The 18985-nt window shown below is 35.4% G+C and overlaps 1 protein-coding gene across 1 annotated transcript; it reads right to left on the minus strand.

The window, feature by feature from the left end:
- Nucleotides 1-17316: 17316 nt before the first annotated feature.
- LOC149235917 (uncharacterized) lies at nt 17317-18492 on the minus strand. Its single transcript, XM_089368711.1, has one exon. It carries the CDS (start codon nt 18490-18492, stop codon nt 17317-17319), a length of 1176 nt encoding a protein of 391 aa, XP_089224837.1.
- Between the last annotated feature and the right edge of the window lie 493 nt (nt 18493-18985).

Consider the following 18985-nt stretch of genomic DNA (forward strand, 5'->3'; position numbering starts at 1 on the left):
AATATGTTAAGTATCAACAAGGAAAACAATAGTGCAACTCAAGGAAGCTCATCTTAATGAGCTAAAGAAGTTGAATTAAATTCATGCATAGGAAATGAATGAAGGGATTGAAAAACCACAAAGGAGTCAAATTAACCTCCATGTACTAAAAAACTAGGTGATTATAATCAATACTATAGTTTAAATAACACAAATTTCCTTTATAGAAAAAATGCAACAAGTTCAAGGCTCCTTATCATAGATGGAATAAGTAACCTGCCAGATCGATGTTGAATCATAAGCCCATAGGAAAGGCATCAAATCCCTTAAATAAATTATTGAGTGGAAAAAAGAGCACGTGAATGGTCTAGATTCATTTCCATGATTAAGCAAGGAGTATAAAATGGGGGATTGATCTTTGATTAATGTTTGTAAATCAGAACATGAAGAAATCAAAGAAATGTTGACCAAAACCATGGAATTAGGTAGAAGGATGTGGGATGTGGCCATGAAAATGATAGATGAATGGGAATTCGAAGCTATGGGAATCCTATCTAGCTTCACCTCCATCATACCTATACTTCATGAAATATCTAAAGTCCAAGCCACGACAATTCCCGATATTGAACAAATCTAAACAATGAGTGAAGAATCAATTGAAAATTTCATTATCATTCCCGCCATAGAGGCTACACAACTCCACTGCTACAATATCGAAAAAAAGAAATACATGCAGAGATTAGTAGACCAAACATTGAAGGGAAGGCAACAATTACAGAAGATGGAGGACCTTAGAATTTCTAAAATCCTAGACATCCACATTGCCTAGAATATGCTCTAACAACAATATTTGTTAAAGAAGTCATAACATTTCCACTAAACTTAATGCGTTGCTGGCTGAAGGCCCTTTTGTAACTATTTTGAAAAAACATAAATAGAAAATCCTTCCTGAGGTAAAGAGAAGAAGGGAGAGGGGATAAAATTGTAAGACTAAAAGCCTCTATTGAAGGCCCCTTTTTGTAATATTTTGCAATGAAGGCCTTGTTCTACTAATTAATATAATTCACTTGTCCAAGAGATATGTATATCATTCATGCATGGTAAATTATTTATATTGCATTGCTTGAGTCTTGTATATTGACATAAATTTATGAGAATGTTGGGGCTCATATTAAATTTATTAATCAGTATTGTTACCTTTTGTTTTCCCATGTTGTAGATTAGATAGATATTTTGACAAGCCTATAATAATTTTCTACTTTGGTTATATTTAATCAATTTTATTATTTTTGTATAATAACGAATCTCCGAAATCCTTACTGAATCTTCATTAGAATTAAATCAAATAAGTAAATAAATAAGCATTGCTAATAGTAGATAGAATACAAAGGCCATAAAACGATTCATCACCATCAAAGTGGCAATTATGCCCACATGCCAGTCAAAGGTTACTATCCAAAACAAAAACAAGTATAATTTAGGCTTATGATTCAGTTTCCTATGTTCGTCGATGACATCCTAACCACAATAAGGTTTTACTCATCAACAAAAACCTATAAAGACCTATTAAAACATAAAGAAATGTAATAATTCACCTACAACAATTAGATTATATATATATATATATATATATATATATATATATATATATATATATATATATATATATATTATATATATATATATAGATATATATATTGATGGAAAAGTGAAACTACTAGTTTGGAAACCTATAATGACTTATTAAAAGCATAAAACAATGTAACAACTCACCTCCAACAATTAGATGTGAAGATTTATTTTATACATGGGTTGGGGATGACCCATAATGTATTTAGTGCATTTTGAGTTAACATAAGTTTGCTGAATTGGCGAATGTAAACGATATTATCATTATTATGATTTGATAAAAAAATTAATAATATATTTATTTAACTAGAATTTTTTTATTAGAATTTTTTTTTATGATTTAAAAAATTGAATTTTATGCTCTTTTGACATTAAAAAAAATTCTATCAAAAATTGGTGAAGGGTATGTGTTTTATGTAATAAAATAATGAAATTATCACCACGTAGCCACAAGTTATATGCTTTGGTCACCTTGCTTATGTTTTTAATTGAAGGTGATAGAGTCATAAATCCTAATTCAATGTTATGAGTATGAAGTGACAAATTATAGTTTAATTATAATTTTCTAATACATTTGTTCCTTTGTTTCCATTCATTAGAGCTAATGCAATTCAAGATATTAGATTATGAATATTTTGTGAACTTTCTAATTGATGGTTTAAAAGTAGCAGGAGGAATAAACTACATAGATAAAATAAATATTCACATAACATCCATATCAAACATGGTCGTGTCATTGTGAATTCTATTAATATTTTTAATTGAATGATTCCATTCGATCATGCATCAAGAAGAGTAGAGAAATTGTCAAAGGCATAAAGTACCTCCAATTAATGGGATGTGTCATATGTTGTTAACCATAATGAGCACTCCATATGGCCTTATGATAATTCTCAAATAGACACCTTGATGAATTATGAACCACATGAGTAGATCAATGGTGTTGAATCTAATAATGGGTTTAAAAATATTTCACAAGAATCTAGGTCAACATTCATTCTTAGGAATGTTAGTATATTACAAAGGTCTTCAAATAAAAGTAATTGCATAGCCGTAATCTCGTGTCAAATGTAAATGGGTGTAATTTTTTCGAAAGAAAGAGTGTAGAAATTGGTCATTTGGTGCACTAGTGAATGAGCTATTATTTTGTTATGGAATTTACTCATTTGAGTTGGAGCTTACAAATTTAGTGTTTTGTCCAATAGACAAAATGGTGGATTTAAAACTAGTTCTATCATAATAGTTGAATGTATTAATAAATTTGAAGGTTTTCCAACACAAATGAAACAAAATCACAACATTAATACCTTGGGTATAATGGTGAATTTGGCTGATCAATGTTCTCAAGAGTGAAATTATATTGCCATGCTATCGATTTCAAATGTTCTAGAAGGAGAGATACTACACTTTGCACCGCCATATGTTAATGAATTTGGAGATTCAATTGAGAAAGTCTTCATTTAATGTGATATATGTTACATATTAGAAGGTTCTATATAGAAATGGCCCGGGAATCATGCAACTTAACCTTAGTGGAAAGCCTTAGATATCATATTTGATAGTTATTTCAATCATTTTTATATTGTAGAATATATAATTAAAGTACCTATCCATTTAATATGTCAATCCAAGACTCAAATTCTAGTAAGATATCATTGTATTATATATAGACATTATAGGTGATATGCACTTGTTCACTAGTCCAAGAAAGAAAATTGCAATGCTAAATGATGTTCACACTTTGATGAATTATAGGACTCAACCTTAGAGAATGGAATGGAAATCACATATGTTAAATTTAACAGAATTTTAACCATTAAGCAATTAGGATAGCTTAAATTGAACTAAATGTTATGTTTTAATTGAAAATGTTTTGAAATCAATTAGCTCATATGGTCACAATGACCTTTATGAACTGAAAAATGAAAAAGAAAAGTAATTGGAAATGCAATTATTATGTTTGGGTGGGCCCTACCTTGACAATTTTTTTTTTTTGGAAACTAACTGCAAATCCCTAAAATAATCAGACACTATTTTCTTCATACTTATATAAGATATTGAACATGTTGTAATCTAACCTCAATTATACATTAAATCACAATAGCCATTATTAACATAATTATAATTATGTCATTCTATCTATTAGTTCCCTACTCAATAATGGTAGGGGCTATGTATACTAAGAACTTGTACACTAATCATTACATGATGACAAGGATATATGTAATGAGTTAACAATTTTTTTTTGAATCAAACCAAGTTGAGAATCAAATACTCTTAAGTGGGTTACACAATGTTGTCTTATTCTCATGTATAAAACAAAACATTAAGCACTCTCTCAAGTAAAGGAGTAGAAAAAAACTTCTTGATTAATCAACACCACTTATCATCATTCAATCATGCTCACAAGGAGACAAGATTGCATCCCATAAAATCCTTTTAGGACTTCTTCTCATAGGGATCTACAACATAGTGATTTATACTTCAACTTTGCTTCATGCCATGCATGACTTGCTAATCAAGAACGAAACAACTTATGGGGTTTTATATATCATCTAACAATGGTTTTGTTGCACCATATATTTATCATAAACATTATGTTACCACAATTGACCAAAATTTATCCAACATCTTGTATCAGATCCTTGTTTCTTTTTCTTCCATGCTTCTTTTCTTCCTTTTGCTGTCTAGGTGAATCCTTAAAAGAATGTGTGTGGATCCTTAAGTTGGAAGACCCTGAGCTTTGATGCAAATTTCCCTTGCAATTTATTACCTTTGGGCATGCTTGGTGAAGCAGATGGACATGATAATCTAAAATGGTTTGAGCATCTATTCCTTTTAATTTCCCCATAATGGAATAAATGGTTTTATCATCAAGATCCATGTCTTTAAGTGCATGTTGAACAATAAATTCATTTACATATGATATTTCTTATTCCTTTGGTTGTGACTTTTATTATGGATTTTCTAAGGGCTTTCTCTTCCGTGTTGCCAAATTTTGATGTATTTCCACATTTTTTCAATGTCTGCTTGATTGTTTGTTATTTTGGCAACACTTTGAATAGATTCAAACTTGTTTATGGACTGAACGTTTTCCTTAGATTACATTGTTGTTGATGGAAACTTGTTCCTTCTTCTTGAGGTAACTTTTTCAAAATCCCAATCATCCTTTTAGCCAAAGTATTCTAATGGTACCTCTTTCTGCATTAAATGGAAATCATGAAATAAGTGGTCATATTCATAACAATGCCTGCAATGAATGGTACATTCTCACAATCTAATGGTTGATTCTAGATATTATCTTGATAATATATGTCAACCAAGTTAGGAAGAAAATAATAAATGTTCATATAGACACAAATACATGTGTCAAAATCATGTTTTCCCCTACTTGTTTCTTATGATATCTTGACAATACTACCAATTGAATTACCATGAATTCCCTCTAGGGTTTCCTCCTACCAAAATCTCATGGGAGAGGGAAAAAACGAGTTAATATTACAGCAGCAAGGAAATATTGTTTCTTTAGGTTGTATTTCTCTTTCAAAAACCAGATGAATAACAATGCATTATTGAAGAAATAAGGCCCATCAAATACTTTGGTTCTTTCCTCCATATTTTCAAAGAAAATAATGAATAAGATTTTAGATCCTAGATTGAGATTTATCTATCCTTTGTGTTTCCATTTATTTTTAATCCACCAAAATAGAGATTTTTCAAAAGGCCACATGCCAATAAATTTGGAGATAGAGGATGATTTTTCATGAACGAAATGTATTTAGCAATTTTGTTGTATTTCACTTTGAATTCAAGATCCTAAATATATTTTGGAAGGCTAGGTTCCCACTCTACCAAAAACCACCCAAAGTTGGCTTCTCCCTTGTAGGGGCTTCATTTATGATAGCATGATTGGATTCCCTTGATGATAATTGATGAAGTGTATTTGTGTGATTCTTGTAGGCCCCAAATCATGTCGTATCAAATGAGACCACATTAAGGTATGAGGTGATTTCAACCCTCCCTAAATAATTCACCATTGCAGTATAGAATCACAAGATGCATAAGCACTAGATGCTAAAGCCTAAATCCTCACCTTTTATCAAAAAGTAGACATTGAGAGCTTTCCTCTAATTTTATCTTCAAGTGTGAGAATTCGATTTGCATTATTGTCTTTTTTCGAAGGACATGGGGGTGAACCGAATGTGAGTGTTTGATCTATGGTCATGTTATGCCATGAAGCCAGGTAAGTAGTTCATTAAAGTTGTTTCAAATTTGGCAGGGAGAGGATCAATGAACAATCAATGTTGTATAATTAGGAATATTTTCCATTCGACTAGATTAATGATAACAACTTGCTCAACCAGTGGGATATATCGGACATTTATTATCGTAATATTTCAGTTTGGAATTGGGAATTTCAATCTTAGGCTCAAAGTGAAAGGGTACTTTCGAGTGCGTGATGATATGAGTGTTCCAATAATCTTGGTATTTTGAGTCATAAAATATCCCTACATAACACTCTTTCCCTTGGAATATTCACTTGTTAAGGTAACTCATTATTTTTATGGTTTCTTGGTGTCCTCTTAGGGTGGTGGCCTCATGTATAGGGTCTTTAAGTGTCTCAGTCTAGAATTTACGTACTCACTCATGGCTATCAATGCACGATTGTTTTAACTCCAACATTCTTTCACTCTGAAGATGTTTTCCTTTTTGGATTTGCCTTGGAGGGAGTGGTGAAGGGCAACTGCAACATCACAGAGTCTATCCAAATGCCATTATAGTGAGAAATGGTGAGGGAAATGATGCACACCTGAGTTTGTAGAGGCACTATAGGAAGAGGGGGCTCATGGACTAGGCATCTTTAGCATATTTTGAGGTATGGTCAAGGATTTTCTTGAGACATCCCCTAGCACATAGTAAGCTCCACCCATAATGCTAAAGCCGAGGAGATTTGGGGAAACTTGGCAAGTGGTGGCTTTGACACCTCAGAAGTACATGCCATTCCTCAAGTATATATGCACACTCTATTAGGCATCTTGGGCTATATTGTGTTGTAGGAAATGAGAGAAACTAGGATGAAACTATTAGCAAGAATGGATAGGCTCGAAGAAAGGGTCTCAACCCTGAGCAAGAAGCATGATTTGTGCCTATCACCACTCCAGGCACTAGCCCAAGAGGTAGAGGAAAATGTTGAGGTAGAAGAAAATCTTGAACCACATGCTACATTTCAAGGCAGTCCTAATCAGCCTAAAGGGATGTAGAAAATGACATCCAATTTGTGTTTTTTACATTTTTGTGACATGCCATGTCAAATTGGCCAAGAGGTAAGTAGGTCGAGTCTCCTTGATATCATCTATAATTTATTTACAATAATGTAGGAAAATGATTACTTTTGGAATGTTGGACCAAGGATTTAAGCCATGCTTCTCCTAACATGGGGCATACCTAGCTGTTATGATTGTACACTGTGTATATTGTATTTAATAATTAATATAGTGACAACTTTGCAAAGCAAAAAAGACATAAAGATGAGCTTATTTTTAATATAATATCTTTGGGTGCAAACAAAAAGTATCACATGATACTTGCCAAATAATGAAAAAACCTTTGCTCTTCATCATTAGATCCACCACCTATAGGTCTGTTAATGTTATTAATGATGCTGCTTGTTATTATTTTTATTAATAACATTAATAATAATAATAACATTATTACTTTATAATAAAATGAATTATTACAATAATGAAACATTTTTATTAATATTAATTTTAATATAATATTTTCCATATTATTAATATTAACCCTAATAATAATGCGTATAGGGTAAATGTTAATAATGTTATTGATCAATAATATTATTTTTGTTATGATTGTCCTGTCAACAGGATAATTTATATTGACATATCTTTGTAACATTTATGGAAAATTGAATAACAAAAAGTTGTCCAAAGAAATTCTATCTTTATCTCTCTATCAATGGTATCTGCCATCCGGTTGAAAATTTCTTTTTTCTTCTTTATAACTCAAAAGTAAACGTTCTGTGGAAATAAATATGGGTGAAAATTTTACATCAATATAAATATGCTCCGACCTCCATTTTGACCGTAAAAAGCAATATAAATATGCTCCGACCTCCATTTTGACCGTAAAAAGCAAGATACATAATGAATTTATTTTTGTGGATAAAAAGGAAGGTACGAGAGATAACTCTTCCCAGAGATAACGAGATGGATAAATTGGCCACCAGCTGTAAATGAATAATGGGGAAGTGAAAAAGTAGCACCAGCTGTAAATGAATAATGGGGAAGTGAAAAAGTAGCACTGGTATGACCAAAGTTGTACACTGAGCATTTTGAAATTAGAATCTTGCCTATTCATTAACTTTTCTTTTAGTCTTTATATTCTTCACCACTATTTCGGATTACAGACATATCACTCGGATCATTTTTTTTTAATATTTATATTCTTCACCATTATTTCTGATTACAGATAATTTAGGGAGACCCATTATAGTTATTGTAGTCAAATCACTTTTTACTTTAATATGTAGCCGATATTATGATTTTAATATTAAATTATTTATGAACTCTCGCTCGGCAAAATTAACATAGCCACACTCAAATATCATCAAGGATTTGACATCTATATATGTTAAAGTTAGTGCTAGATAAGAAGGTGAGAAATATCTAACAAAGGGAAACTCAATTTTATTTTTGGATATGCTAAAGTGAAACCTATAAAGACTTATTGAAAGCCTAGAACAATGTACCAGTTGACTCGATTAAATCTTCATATTTATTTTAGGCATGATCCATAATTTATTTAGTGCATTTTATGTTTTAATTTAATGAGTTGGTGAATATAAAAGCTGTTGTTGTTGTTGTTGTTGTTGTTTGTTGGATTTAAAAGTGTTTATTGATTTAGTGAAGGTAAAAGATATTATTATTATTTTTTTAAAATTTAAAAGTAAAAGTATTATAATGGAATTTTTGTTTTATTGTTTTTGTTTATATTTGAAGAAAAAATAAATTTTATATAGATATTAACTTTTTTATTATTGAAAATTGGTGAAGAATATGCCATTTATGTAATAAAATAATAAAGATAAGATAATGAAATTATCAATGTCTAATCACAAGTTTTCTGCTTGCATCACCTTATTTCATAGTCATAAATCCTAATTCATTTTTTTTTTTTGAGAAAAATCTAACTTTTTATTAAGTCAATAAAAAGTTACAAATGTAGATGCCATAAGCATTTCTGAACCTGTGAGTCCACAAAAAGTAAAAGCATAGAGGACCTGAGTAACACTGTCGGACCATGCAAATTACCAAAAATCAAATTGGGCCTCCCATAAACCGGAGAAAACATCCCACAAAAAATAATTATTTATATGTAGCTATAGCCAATATGTCCACAAAAAATAAGTGTACCAATAGTGACAATACATCTATAAAGAAACAACTGATAATGCTGCATCAAAAGTAAACTGAAAAAGTAGAGAAAGATTGCCTCGTATGTTAAAAAACAAGCATCATATGATATACAACTGCTGATCTTACTCACAAATCCTCCCATCTTCTAACTCTGTTATGTGCCACGTGCCTGAAAGATGCCTATCCTCCCATCTTCTGACTCTGTTATGTGCCATGTGCCCGAAATATGCCTTTGTTCCTTGCCAACCATATGCCCCATGTAATTATTGGTGGAGCACTTCTCAAATTTTCATCTCTTATTGAGTTCCACCAATTCTTCCAAGCCTCAATAATACTAGAACTTCTCTAGATTTTTTTAATTCCCAGTAGACTCAAAGAGTCCTCCCATATTTTTTATAATGAAAGGACAATTTAAGGACATATGGTATTCTGATTCTTCTGAGTTTTTACAAAGGATGCACCATCCAAGTCCATGTTTGTTCCTTTTCTGAACAAAATTCTTGACTTTGCAAGCCAATTTAATTTCCATAGTGGTTTTCACCACCATTGATGCACCCCTTGAAATCTCCCACCCATTTGATAATTGTAACTACATTTTGGAGAGTAATGACTTGAGGGCACATGAACCCATCTGAGTTCATCTGGGTGATCCCTTATCCTTATATTTGTGCATTGCAATTCTCTAGTATAGATCTCCAATTAGCTCCCAATTGGGGCTCTAAGTGGAGACCATTATCAGATTTCTAGCCCTGTTGCCAAATCGAAGAACCTTTAGTATCTGCAACCTAATTCAGAAAGATAATACCTTGATTATTGAGAAATTTTGTTAGCTCCCTTGGAAGAAAAAAATCTTCGCTGCAACCCACCCACAAATGAATAGCTAATATAAAATTCTCCGCATTTCCAATATGCCACACAAGGCCGTCTTCTATAATGCTAAAAGATTCCACAGTGGCCTTCCAGATAACAAATAAGTTTTGATTTTTTTTGTCTATCCTACGTATCCATTTATTAATGGAATAAGGGTCAATATATTTCCTCTTCACCACAACAATCCATAGGTTATCCATTGATTATATGCGTGATCCGGATTTTTCTGCAAAAGTTGATGCAAAAAGGGGCAGGTCCTTTATTCCCCATCCACCCATGGCCTTTTGGAGGGAAACTTTATCCCAGGCTACCCAAGGAAGCACCGCTTCCTACTTAGATCCAACCCATAAAAATCGACCACACCATTTCCTAATCTAGGCTAGGATTCCTTTGGGGACCTAGGTGAGGGAAGTCCAGTAAACCAATATTGCAATTAGAACAGATTTTATCAATGCCAGTCTTCCCACCCTCAATAGCCACCTAAAATTGTAGTGTTTTATGTGTTTTTCAATTTTGGCCAGCAGCCACTTCCAATCATTCTTTCTGTGAGAATTAGGCTTGAGGTGGAAACCTATATATTTAAAATTATCCATCATAGTATTTTCTTCAAAAGGGAGAACCATAAGTACTCTGTTGACTTCAGCCATAAATAAACCTTCATGAACTAAATAGGACTTTTAAACATTAATACACATACCAGTAGCTTTAAGGAAAACATTGAGCAAGGACTTTAGATGTTGAATATCACCTTTGGATCCGTCACTGAAAAGGAGGATGTCGTCTACAAATAGGAGGTGGGTGACAAACATATTTTTGGCTACCTCGATCCCTTTTACCTCTCTTCTTTGTTTATATGCAAGAATCAACTGGCTCAGTCCTTCAGCCACTAGTAAGAAAAGTATCGGGGACAAACGACACCCCTATTTGAGTCCCCTCTAATTGTGGAAAGAAAAGGGGATGGTGTGCCATTAATTAAGACTACAAATATCACATTTGTTATGCATCCCATGACCCAATTGATAAAACCATTTATGAATCCCACATGAGTAAGAAAGAGGTGGCAGATATAACTAGTTGATTCTGTCTTAGACCTTTGAAAGATCAATTTTTATTATCAGACCTTTTCTTTTGCTCTTTTTGATGTTGTGCATAGATTCTTGGGAAATGCCTATGGCTTCACTGATTTGTTTGCCATCAAGAAATCCAAATTGTTCATTGGAAATAGTTTTAGAGCGGATTGGATTTAGGAGGAGAGAAATGGTCTTGGTCATGATTTTATAGAGGCAATTACAAAGCGAGATGGGCATGAAATCGTCAAAACTTTTTGGATCATTGATTTTGGGTGTTAGAGCCAAGAAAGTGGAGTTGAATGACTCATATACATACCCTTTGGTTCTGAATTCCTCCGCCACCCCTATAAGTTCATCCCCTACAAGCTCATAAAAATTTTGAAAAATTTTGACAGTCCAACCATTCAGTCTTGGGATCTTATCTTTTTTCATTCACTTAATAACTCCTTCGAATTCTCCTTTTGAAACATGGGCCATTCGTATTTCGTTTTCTTCTTCCTACATATATCTAGGGAATATTTTAGCAACCTGGATTGCTTCTACAATTGAAACTTCTTCTAGGGCTCTAAATAGGCCTTTGAAATGATCTCTCCCCAAAGATGCAATCTCATCAAAATATTTAGTTGTACCCCCATATGACTCCTGCATTTCGCATATTGTATTTATATTCTTTCTACCTCTTACATAATTTTGAAAGAACCTATAATTTGCATCCCCAGATGCAAGTCATATAGCTCTACTTTTAAGTCTCCATTTTTATTTTATATCATTAAGGATCTTTCCTTTTAAGGTTTCCAACTGTTTTATCCTCTTCTTTTTCTCTTCTATCTCATATCCATCCCCCTTCAAGATTTCCAGGTTTTCAAGGGATTCTTCAATAAATTTTAGCTCGACCCTTTCCCCTAAGCCTTTTTTCTTTTGCCCAAGTAATTGTAGCCTATTTCGTTCTTTTTAGATTTTCCATAAATAACTGAGCTAAGGAGGAGCCCTAGACAAGGACTTGAGGAATCCATTTAGCTTTAACAAAGTTGTTGTAGATGAGTTCTTTGAGCTAGGATGGGTTAAATTTAAAAGGGGAACTAGGCTTCCTACTGGTCCCTTTAATTTCTAAGATGATTAGGAAGTGGTCATAGTCACCTCTCGTCCCTACCCACTTCCTAAAGAGGGAGATTTATTTTACTAGATCTTCCTTCATCAAGAAACAATCTAGTATCTTAGCCACCCTTGCCTGACTCGAGCACCTGTTCCTCCAGATGGGTTCGATTTTAATCAAATTAACATCAATAAGCTTACCAACCATATACTTGTTAGAAAAGAACTCTGCCAAGGGGTTGGCTTGAGCCATTGGCCCCCAGGTTTCAAACATTCCTAGGGAGAAATTGAAGTCACCTTCTAGCATGAGATTTGAGGCCTTTAAACAATATTTAGATAAAATAGAATTCCAGAAAGAGGACCTGTCATGGCACAAACCGTAAATGTTGATAAGGGAGAGATCCATGCATAGATCTGATGAATATACCTCTGCACCCAGAATCATATCCAATACCCAAGAGTTCAAAATATTGATACTGCTATCTTTAAAACCTAAAGTTAAGCCCCCAGATCTTCCTTCTACATAAGATGTCACAAATGACTAGCTTGGCATCATTTTACAAAGAGATGCCCCCACAATCTCTCCAGATCCAAGGGCTTCTTGAAGCATGATAACATCAAGACAATAATTTTTGAAAAGATCTTTTAGAGCTAGCTTCTTATGGGCGTTAGCAAAACCTTTGCAATTGAAGGAAAGAGCTATCATTTGGTAACCACCATAAATGATTTCATTGCTCTAACCTCCCCTTTCAGAGAAAGTTGTTTCCCATCCACTATGTCTAGATTAGATTTCAGTTAAGCCTTAGATTAGTTAGATTTCCTACCTTTGGGATTTCAAGATAGAAGAGGCTCCTAGATTCCACCTAGCCCTCCTATGGATGCTTAAGGGGAGTCCTTCTTGTCTCGAGGATGAAAGTTATGGGGGGGGGGGGGGGGGGGGGGGTAGAGAGGAGGAAGAAGGGAAGGATAACACCTCAGGGCCAAATGAGGAATACACAGACAAGTTGAGGGTTAGAATAGAAGTAATGATATTGTCCAAAGAAAACTACGAGCTACAACGCTATAGATAAAATTAAGACAACAACCTGGAGGGACCAATTCTTGGTTGAACATCAAATAAAGAGAACAACGATGCAGATAAAGAGGAAAGGGGAGGAAAAAATTACCTGCAGATTGGGGATCATGGTCGATGATTTCTATTTCATCCTGAGCCTCTAAATGCTAAACATACTCTTGAATATCTTGGCATCCCCGTACCAAATTATGGACTTCTTCAACCTCCATAGGTTTGAGGTCACCAACCCACTGCTCGTCTATCTCTGTATCTTGGACATTAACTTCCCCCATTGAATTTTCCTGAGCTTCCTCCCTTAGGGCACCCCTTTTTCGTCTTCTTATACGAAAACCCAGAGGAAAATCACATGCAAAAGGATCATGTTTATGGCATCGATGGTATCAAAAAGGAAGCTCCTCATAATCAATAATATGAGAATGTGAATTACCTATAATTGAAGTTTAATTTTTTCTGCCAAACCCTCCCTTGGATCTAATTTTACTAAGATTCGAGCCACAATCCTACTCTTGGTCTCTGAGAAAGACATATCTTCTTCAAGGAAAATCGCTAGCGTATTCCCAATTTCCTTAAAAATTTCCTCCATCCATAACTACGGGTTAAATATTGGGAGTTGGACCCAAACAGGTATCTCCTCCAGTTTTTCCCTCTAAGCATTGAAAAGTGGCGTCCATTTCTTGAAAATAATGGGTTATATCCTAAAACACAAATTCTGCCCGAGAACCCATTCAAGTGCCTCACATTTATTGAATCTAACCATAAACCACCCCAGCACTAGAGTAATCACCTTTACCAGAGATTCCGGGGCCCTCTTTCATGTATTAGAAATCCATTCTATAATGTAATTTGTTGAATAATTCCTTCCCCTAGCTTTCCCCACCAAGATGACGTCAAAGGCTTCCATTTCCTTATCGATTTGAATGTTAACCCCAAGGAAAATATTTGGAAATTCCACTTTATTTTTTATACATCTCCCTTTCTTTCTCTTGAAACCAATGGTCTAGCCATTTCCTTTCTCAAAAAACACTGGCTGAATCATCCCTTCCTGACCTGGAACCCGTTCCTCAATATTGTGCCCTACATGTTCCCCAATCTACATATTATGAATAAAATACTCCCCAATTCTATGGGCTACACCTCCTCTTGTAGCCTAAAAATTGAAACCCCGCCACTGCCCCCAAAAGACCGAGACCCAATCCTTCACCATAATTGAAACCATGAAAATATTGGGTGAAAACATGGCCTCGAGCCTTATCTATTTCCACAAAAAAATCTTGAGATTCACTTGCCTTTAGCGACTGGTTGTCCAGTAAAAACCCTTCCCCTCACAAGATTGTTTGACTACAATTTTGCTGGGTTTTGATTACCTCTTTCTCCCTCTGCTTTAGAGTGATTTTACATGCAAGGGGTTTTCTCACTCTTTGGGTTGATCCCTTTTCTTGTAACTGCAGATCCTTGACCAGACAGGACTTGAGTACCTCATTCCCCCATAAGCCACAGGTCTTGACTACATCTTCAAGCCCTCCCATGAGATCGAGCAACTCTGGAAATACCAGAGAGGTCATAGGACTTACCTTAACCTCCACCGACACCCCTGAAGAAAGATCCGTCGATTTCTCTAGAGTTACGTCACCATCGTGAAATCCATCATTAGAAACCTAGCACATCGTGTTGGAAGAGATGGATATGCTCTCCTGCAGGAACCCTAAACTACTTGCAGAGTTCAACTCTAACCCAATTATCCCCATTTTTCTCGTTAGGGATCTAGCGGGGTGCCTAACCTTTTCCAAGTTCTACTAGGTTAGCTCTAGGCTCCAGACTAATAGGATATCTTCCACCTCGGGCTCCAGGTCAACACAATCCCTCAGGCTGACCAGTTCTTCTGCCTGAAAGTGAAAGTAAAGAATAAAGCCTCCTACACTAGTTTTTCCCTTGTAAAAATCCAAGGTAGTTGTGATTTAGCCTACAGTGACACCTTGAAATCTTGTCTCCTTTGCAACTATGAAGTTTAAGCTCCACCGACTCCAGAAAAAACTGAATCCCCATAAGAAACCCCTACTGCCAAGTATATAACAGATGTTGACCTAGACCTGCCTACAGACGCCATCTGTGCAGCCAGGGCTTCCTTCCATCACCAAACCCTATGGACTCAGGGACATAAAACCTCAATCCCAATTTAATGTTATATGTGTGTTGTGGAAAATTATAGCTTGATAACGAAAACTATTTTTACATCTATATTTTGATTCACACTATTCTCTTTTATCATATTAGGTTACAAATACTTTGTGAACTTGTTATTGGATGGTTTAAAAGTAGTAAAGGGAATAGGCTATTGAGATAAAATACATTTTCATAACATCAATATCAAACTTGGTTGTGACATTGTAAATGTTATTAATGTTTTTAATTGAGTGCTTTATTCCCGTGACATCCCCTGAAGGTTAATTCCCCTTGTAAAACATTTTCCTTGTAATTATATATCTATAAAATTTAAGATGGCTAAGAGAGGGACACATATTCCATTGCTTAAGGAGGAATATTTATTGAGGAGTTGGTTGTTTTAAATATCAGTTACGGGAAAACTGAGTGGGTTTAATGGGTTGATTGTGTTTAGCGGGTTTAAGTTATAGGTGATTCACTACACATAAGCGTAAAAGAGGGGGACATGAAAAAGGGGAGGCCAATAATCTCCTGGTGAGAAAGATTATTGCTAAGAGGGAAGGAAAAGATATGAGGCCTGAGAGAATTCAGGGAGAAAAGAAGCCCTGGTGATATCCCAACTGAGAAACCCATGAGGCTTGCTAATTTATAATCACAAAGTAAGTTCTAATTATAGCACAGTTGAGAAATCCATGAGGCTTTCTGACTAATAATGACAAAACACAACTCTGATGATAACCCAACTAAAAAACCCATGAGGCTTGCTGACTGATAATCACAAAACAATGGTTGTGATTTACAAGGTTGATAAATTCTGAGAGGTGGATACCCAAGGCTAGTGGATTGATAACACCCAATGGTAGTTCCATGGGGTTGGGCTGAGAAAACTGGTGTAAGTTTCAATAAGAAGTTGCTAGAGAAGTGCACTTTTATTCCTTGAAAGGTAACATAGCTGATAAACCCTCCATGTTATTAACTATATATATCTCTCTCTCCACATCTAAATTGAGACATCTAGGTCCAAGTCCCTAGAGATGTTGGGATGTTGTATTACAAGTCCCTCTAGATAAAAGAAATTGTTCTCTTCCTGATGTGAAATTGTTGAATAGCTTGTGGGAGAAGGCAATATGGCCTTGAAACATCCTATTTCAGCTGATGATATTGGTTTAATCCCCTGAGTGGATGATGGTAGTATGTGAGTGAAGTGATTCATTGTGTTTATGTCATCTTTATAGCTGGTGGGTGGAGGTGAGGCAACCCCAATACACCCTACTTTAGTTGATAATATTGGTTTAAAAATCCTATGGAAGCACTCTACCTCAAGCTTTGCAATCTGGCTCGGGGGTGACAACTACTAGAATGGCTTGGCTACAACTTCTTTGTGGTTGGGTGGAGAGTTGAAGTCCCAATATCAATTGTTGAGCACATTTTAATAAGATAAGTATTCTAAAGCCTTTGTGCATATGTTTAATGTGTTGAGTTTAATGCCTATGGTGATATTGTTTCATTGTGCTCATTTAATTCTTGTGATATAATGAGCAATGTGAATTCATATACAATGTTAATGTTTTGTGTTTTTTTTTTTCAAGGAAAAAAACCGAGCTTTTCTATTATAAAAAATAAAAGAGCTACAAACCGATGAGTTAACATCCAGCAGTTTGGAAAAAACTGCCTGAAACCGGGGAGGTAGAGAGACCTCACCCAAGCTGTCATCAAGGATGACTGAAATATCCAAGTGATACAAAATACACCAAGTTCGTTAAGTAAACTCGGCCTGTAACGCAGCCGCCCCAAAAATATCAGAGACAGTCACAGTCCCACCGGGCCTCCATACAGGAAAACGACCCACGACATATAACAGTATGAAAATCATAGAGTTTTATCCGAGTTACTCCAATACAGGAGCTGTTTAAATAATAAAGTTTTAAAGATCAAAATCAGAACCGCCAAAAAACATGTTTAAGACTATTGTTTCTGGCGCCTTTCCAACTTGCAGCAAAAAACATTATGCATATGGGGCCAAATCCGTCTCACGGATCTGGTCCTGGACCTGTTCCTTTATCCTCCACGTACCCATAGCCTGTTGTAGACCAGTCTTAGAATATTCGTCTGCTTCAACATTTCTGTCCCTGTATATGTGTGCAAGAGAGAAAACAGTGAAAGATGATTTTAGATTTTGTATTTCTTCAAGCAAAGGCATTAATAAATAATTTCTGCATCTAAATTTCCCATTGACCCAATTCACAACATTTGATGAATCTCCAAAAATCTGAACTGTGAGGATTTGTCTATGGATAAGCCAACAGAGGAGCAGTTTTAAGGCGGATAGTTCGGCAAAATTGTTTGTGCCCATCCCTAACCCCACTGAGGCTTTTAGAGAGTGAGAATTGCTAAGATGAATAATAATTCCTGCCCCAGTAATATTATTTTGTGCTGCCCCGTCGAAAAAAGCCCAAGGGATGCCATCTTTGATCTGAATTTCTGCCCTCTGGGGTGTGCCTGAAGGGGTCTCAGGTTCAGGAATGCTGGATAAGATAGCTGAGCTCTGAATAGCTATTGCTTCCGCTGGGATTGTTTTTTCATTGAATATGCTGCGGTTTCTGGCTATCCATATGCCCCAACAGAGAATAGGAGGAAGATTCCTCAGATTCTTCTCAGGGTGATTGGTCCACCAACCCTCCCAAGCCGCATTTAGATCAACCCCTTCCCATCTGGCATTGATCTGAAGTAGCCTTTTCGTTGCCTCCCATACTTGGATTGTGAATGAGCATTCCACGAAAAGATGATTAATGGATTCTGAGGCTACTTTACATAGAGCACATCGGCTCGGTCCCTCCTTATAGCGAGCTATCAGTACATCCCACGTAGGTATCTTCCTTTTGAGGGCACACCATAGGAAAAGTCTGGCTTTTTTGGGGCATTTCAGCTTGAAAAGGGGTTTTGCCCACCAGATAGGGGGATCCCAGCCCTTTCTGTTCATCAGGAAATTATAGCCAGCCTTTGGGGAATATAAGCCCGTCTCCGCATGTGCCCAAACAAGTGTATCTGGACGGTCCTTTATTCTGACACTAGATCGCTTGAGTTCGTGGATGAAACTCTGCCATTCATTTCTCCAAACGTTATCAATACCGAGCTCCTCTACCGATTTCCATTCCTGACCCCAAATGGACTGCAACGCCATATTTGTTATCTGGCTTAAACTGTGAATCCCTCTTGAATCTAAATGTGCAAGGAGACCTGGGGGGAGAGCAAATAGATCGCTGCAACCAACCCACGGATCCCTGCCTATCCGAATGCTTTCTCCATTTCCCACTTGCCAAGCAAGGCCTTGTTCAATTATGGAGAAAGCCTTTGTAGTAGCCTTCCATACTACTGAGTTAACGTTTTGTGTTATGGATGACATATGGTTCATTATTTTATGATTGATTTATCTTTTTTTACTTGTATTTCGTACGTGATTGTTATATGTTGGAACAAAACTGTTGCCTAGATTAATGGCCAGGGATGTGACTCTAGCATGAAAATATCTTGCAGGTGTTCTGAATATCTTTATAAGAATATGCTTATTCCTGTGTTCATTTTGGGCTCAAAAGTTGGATTCAAAGTATGTTGGTAGAGATGGGAATACCTATGGTAATCAAAAGAAGGTTTGGGTTATACATGAATTACCTATC

Source organism: Pinus tabuliformis, chromosome 8 (assembly GCF_031772625.1).
Source record: "Pinus tabuliformis cultivar Carrire ecotype Pingquan chromosome 8, CPIR1, whole genome shotgun sequence".
In the NCBI taxonomy this organism is placed as follows: domain Eukaryota; kingdom Viridiplantae; phylum Streptophyta; class Pinopsida; order Pinales; family Pinaceae; genus Pinus; species Pinus tabuliformis.

What these genes read in the sequence shown, in the direction of transcription:
- LOC149235917 (XM_089368711.1), bottom strand. Translation starts at nt 18,492, where the DNA reads ATGGCGTTGCAGTCCATTTGGGGTCAGGAATGGAAATCGGTAGAGGAG.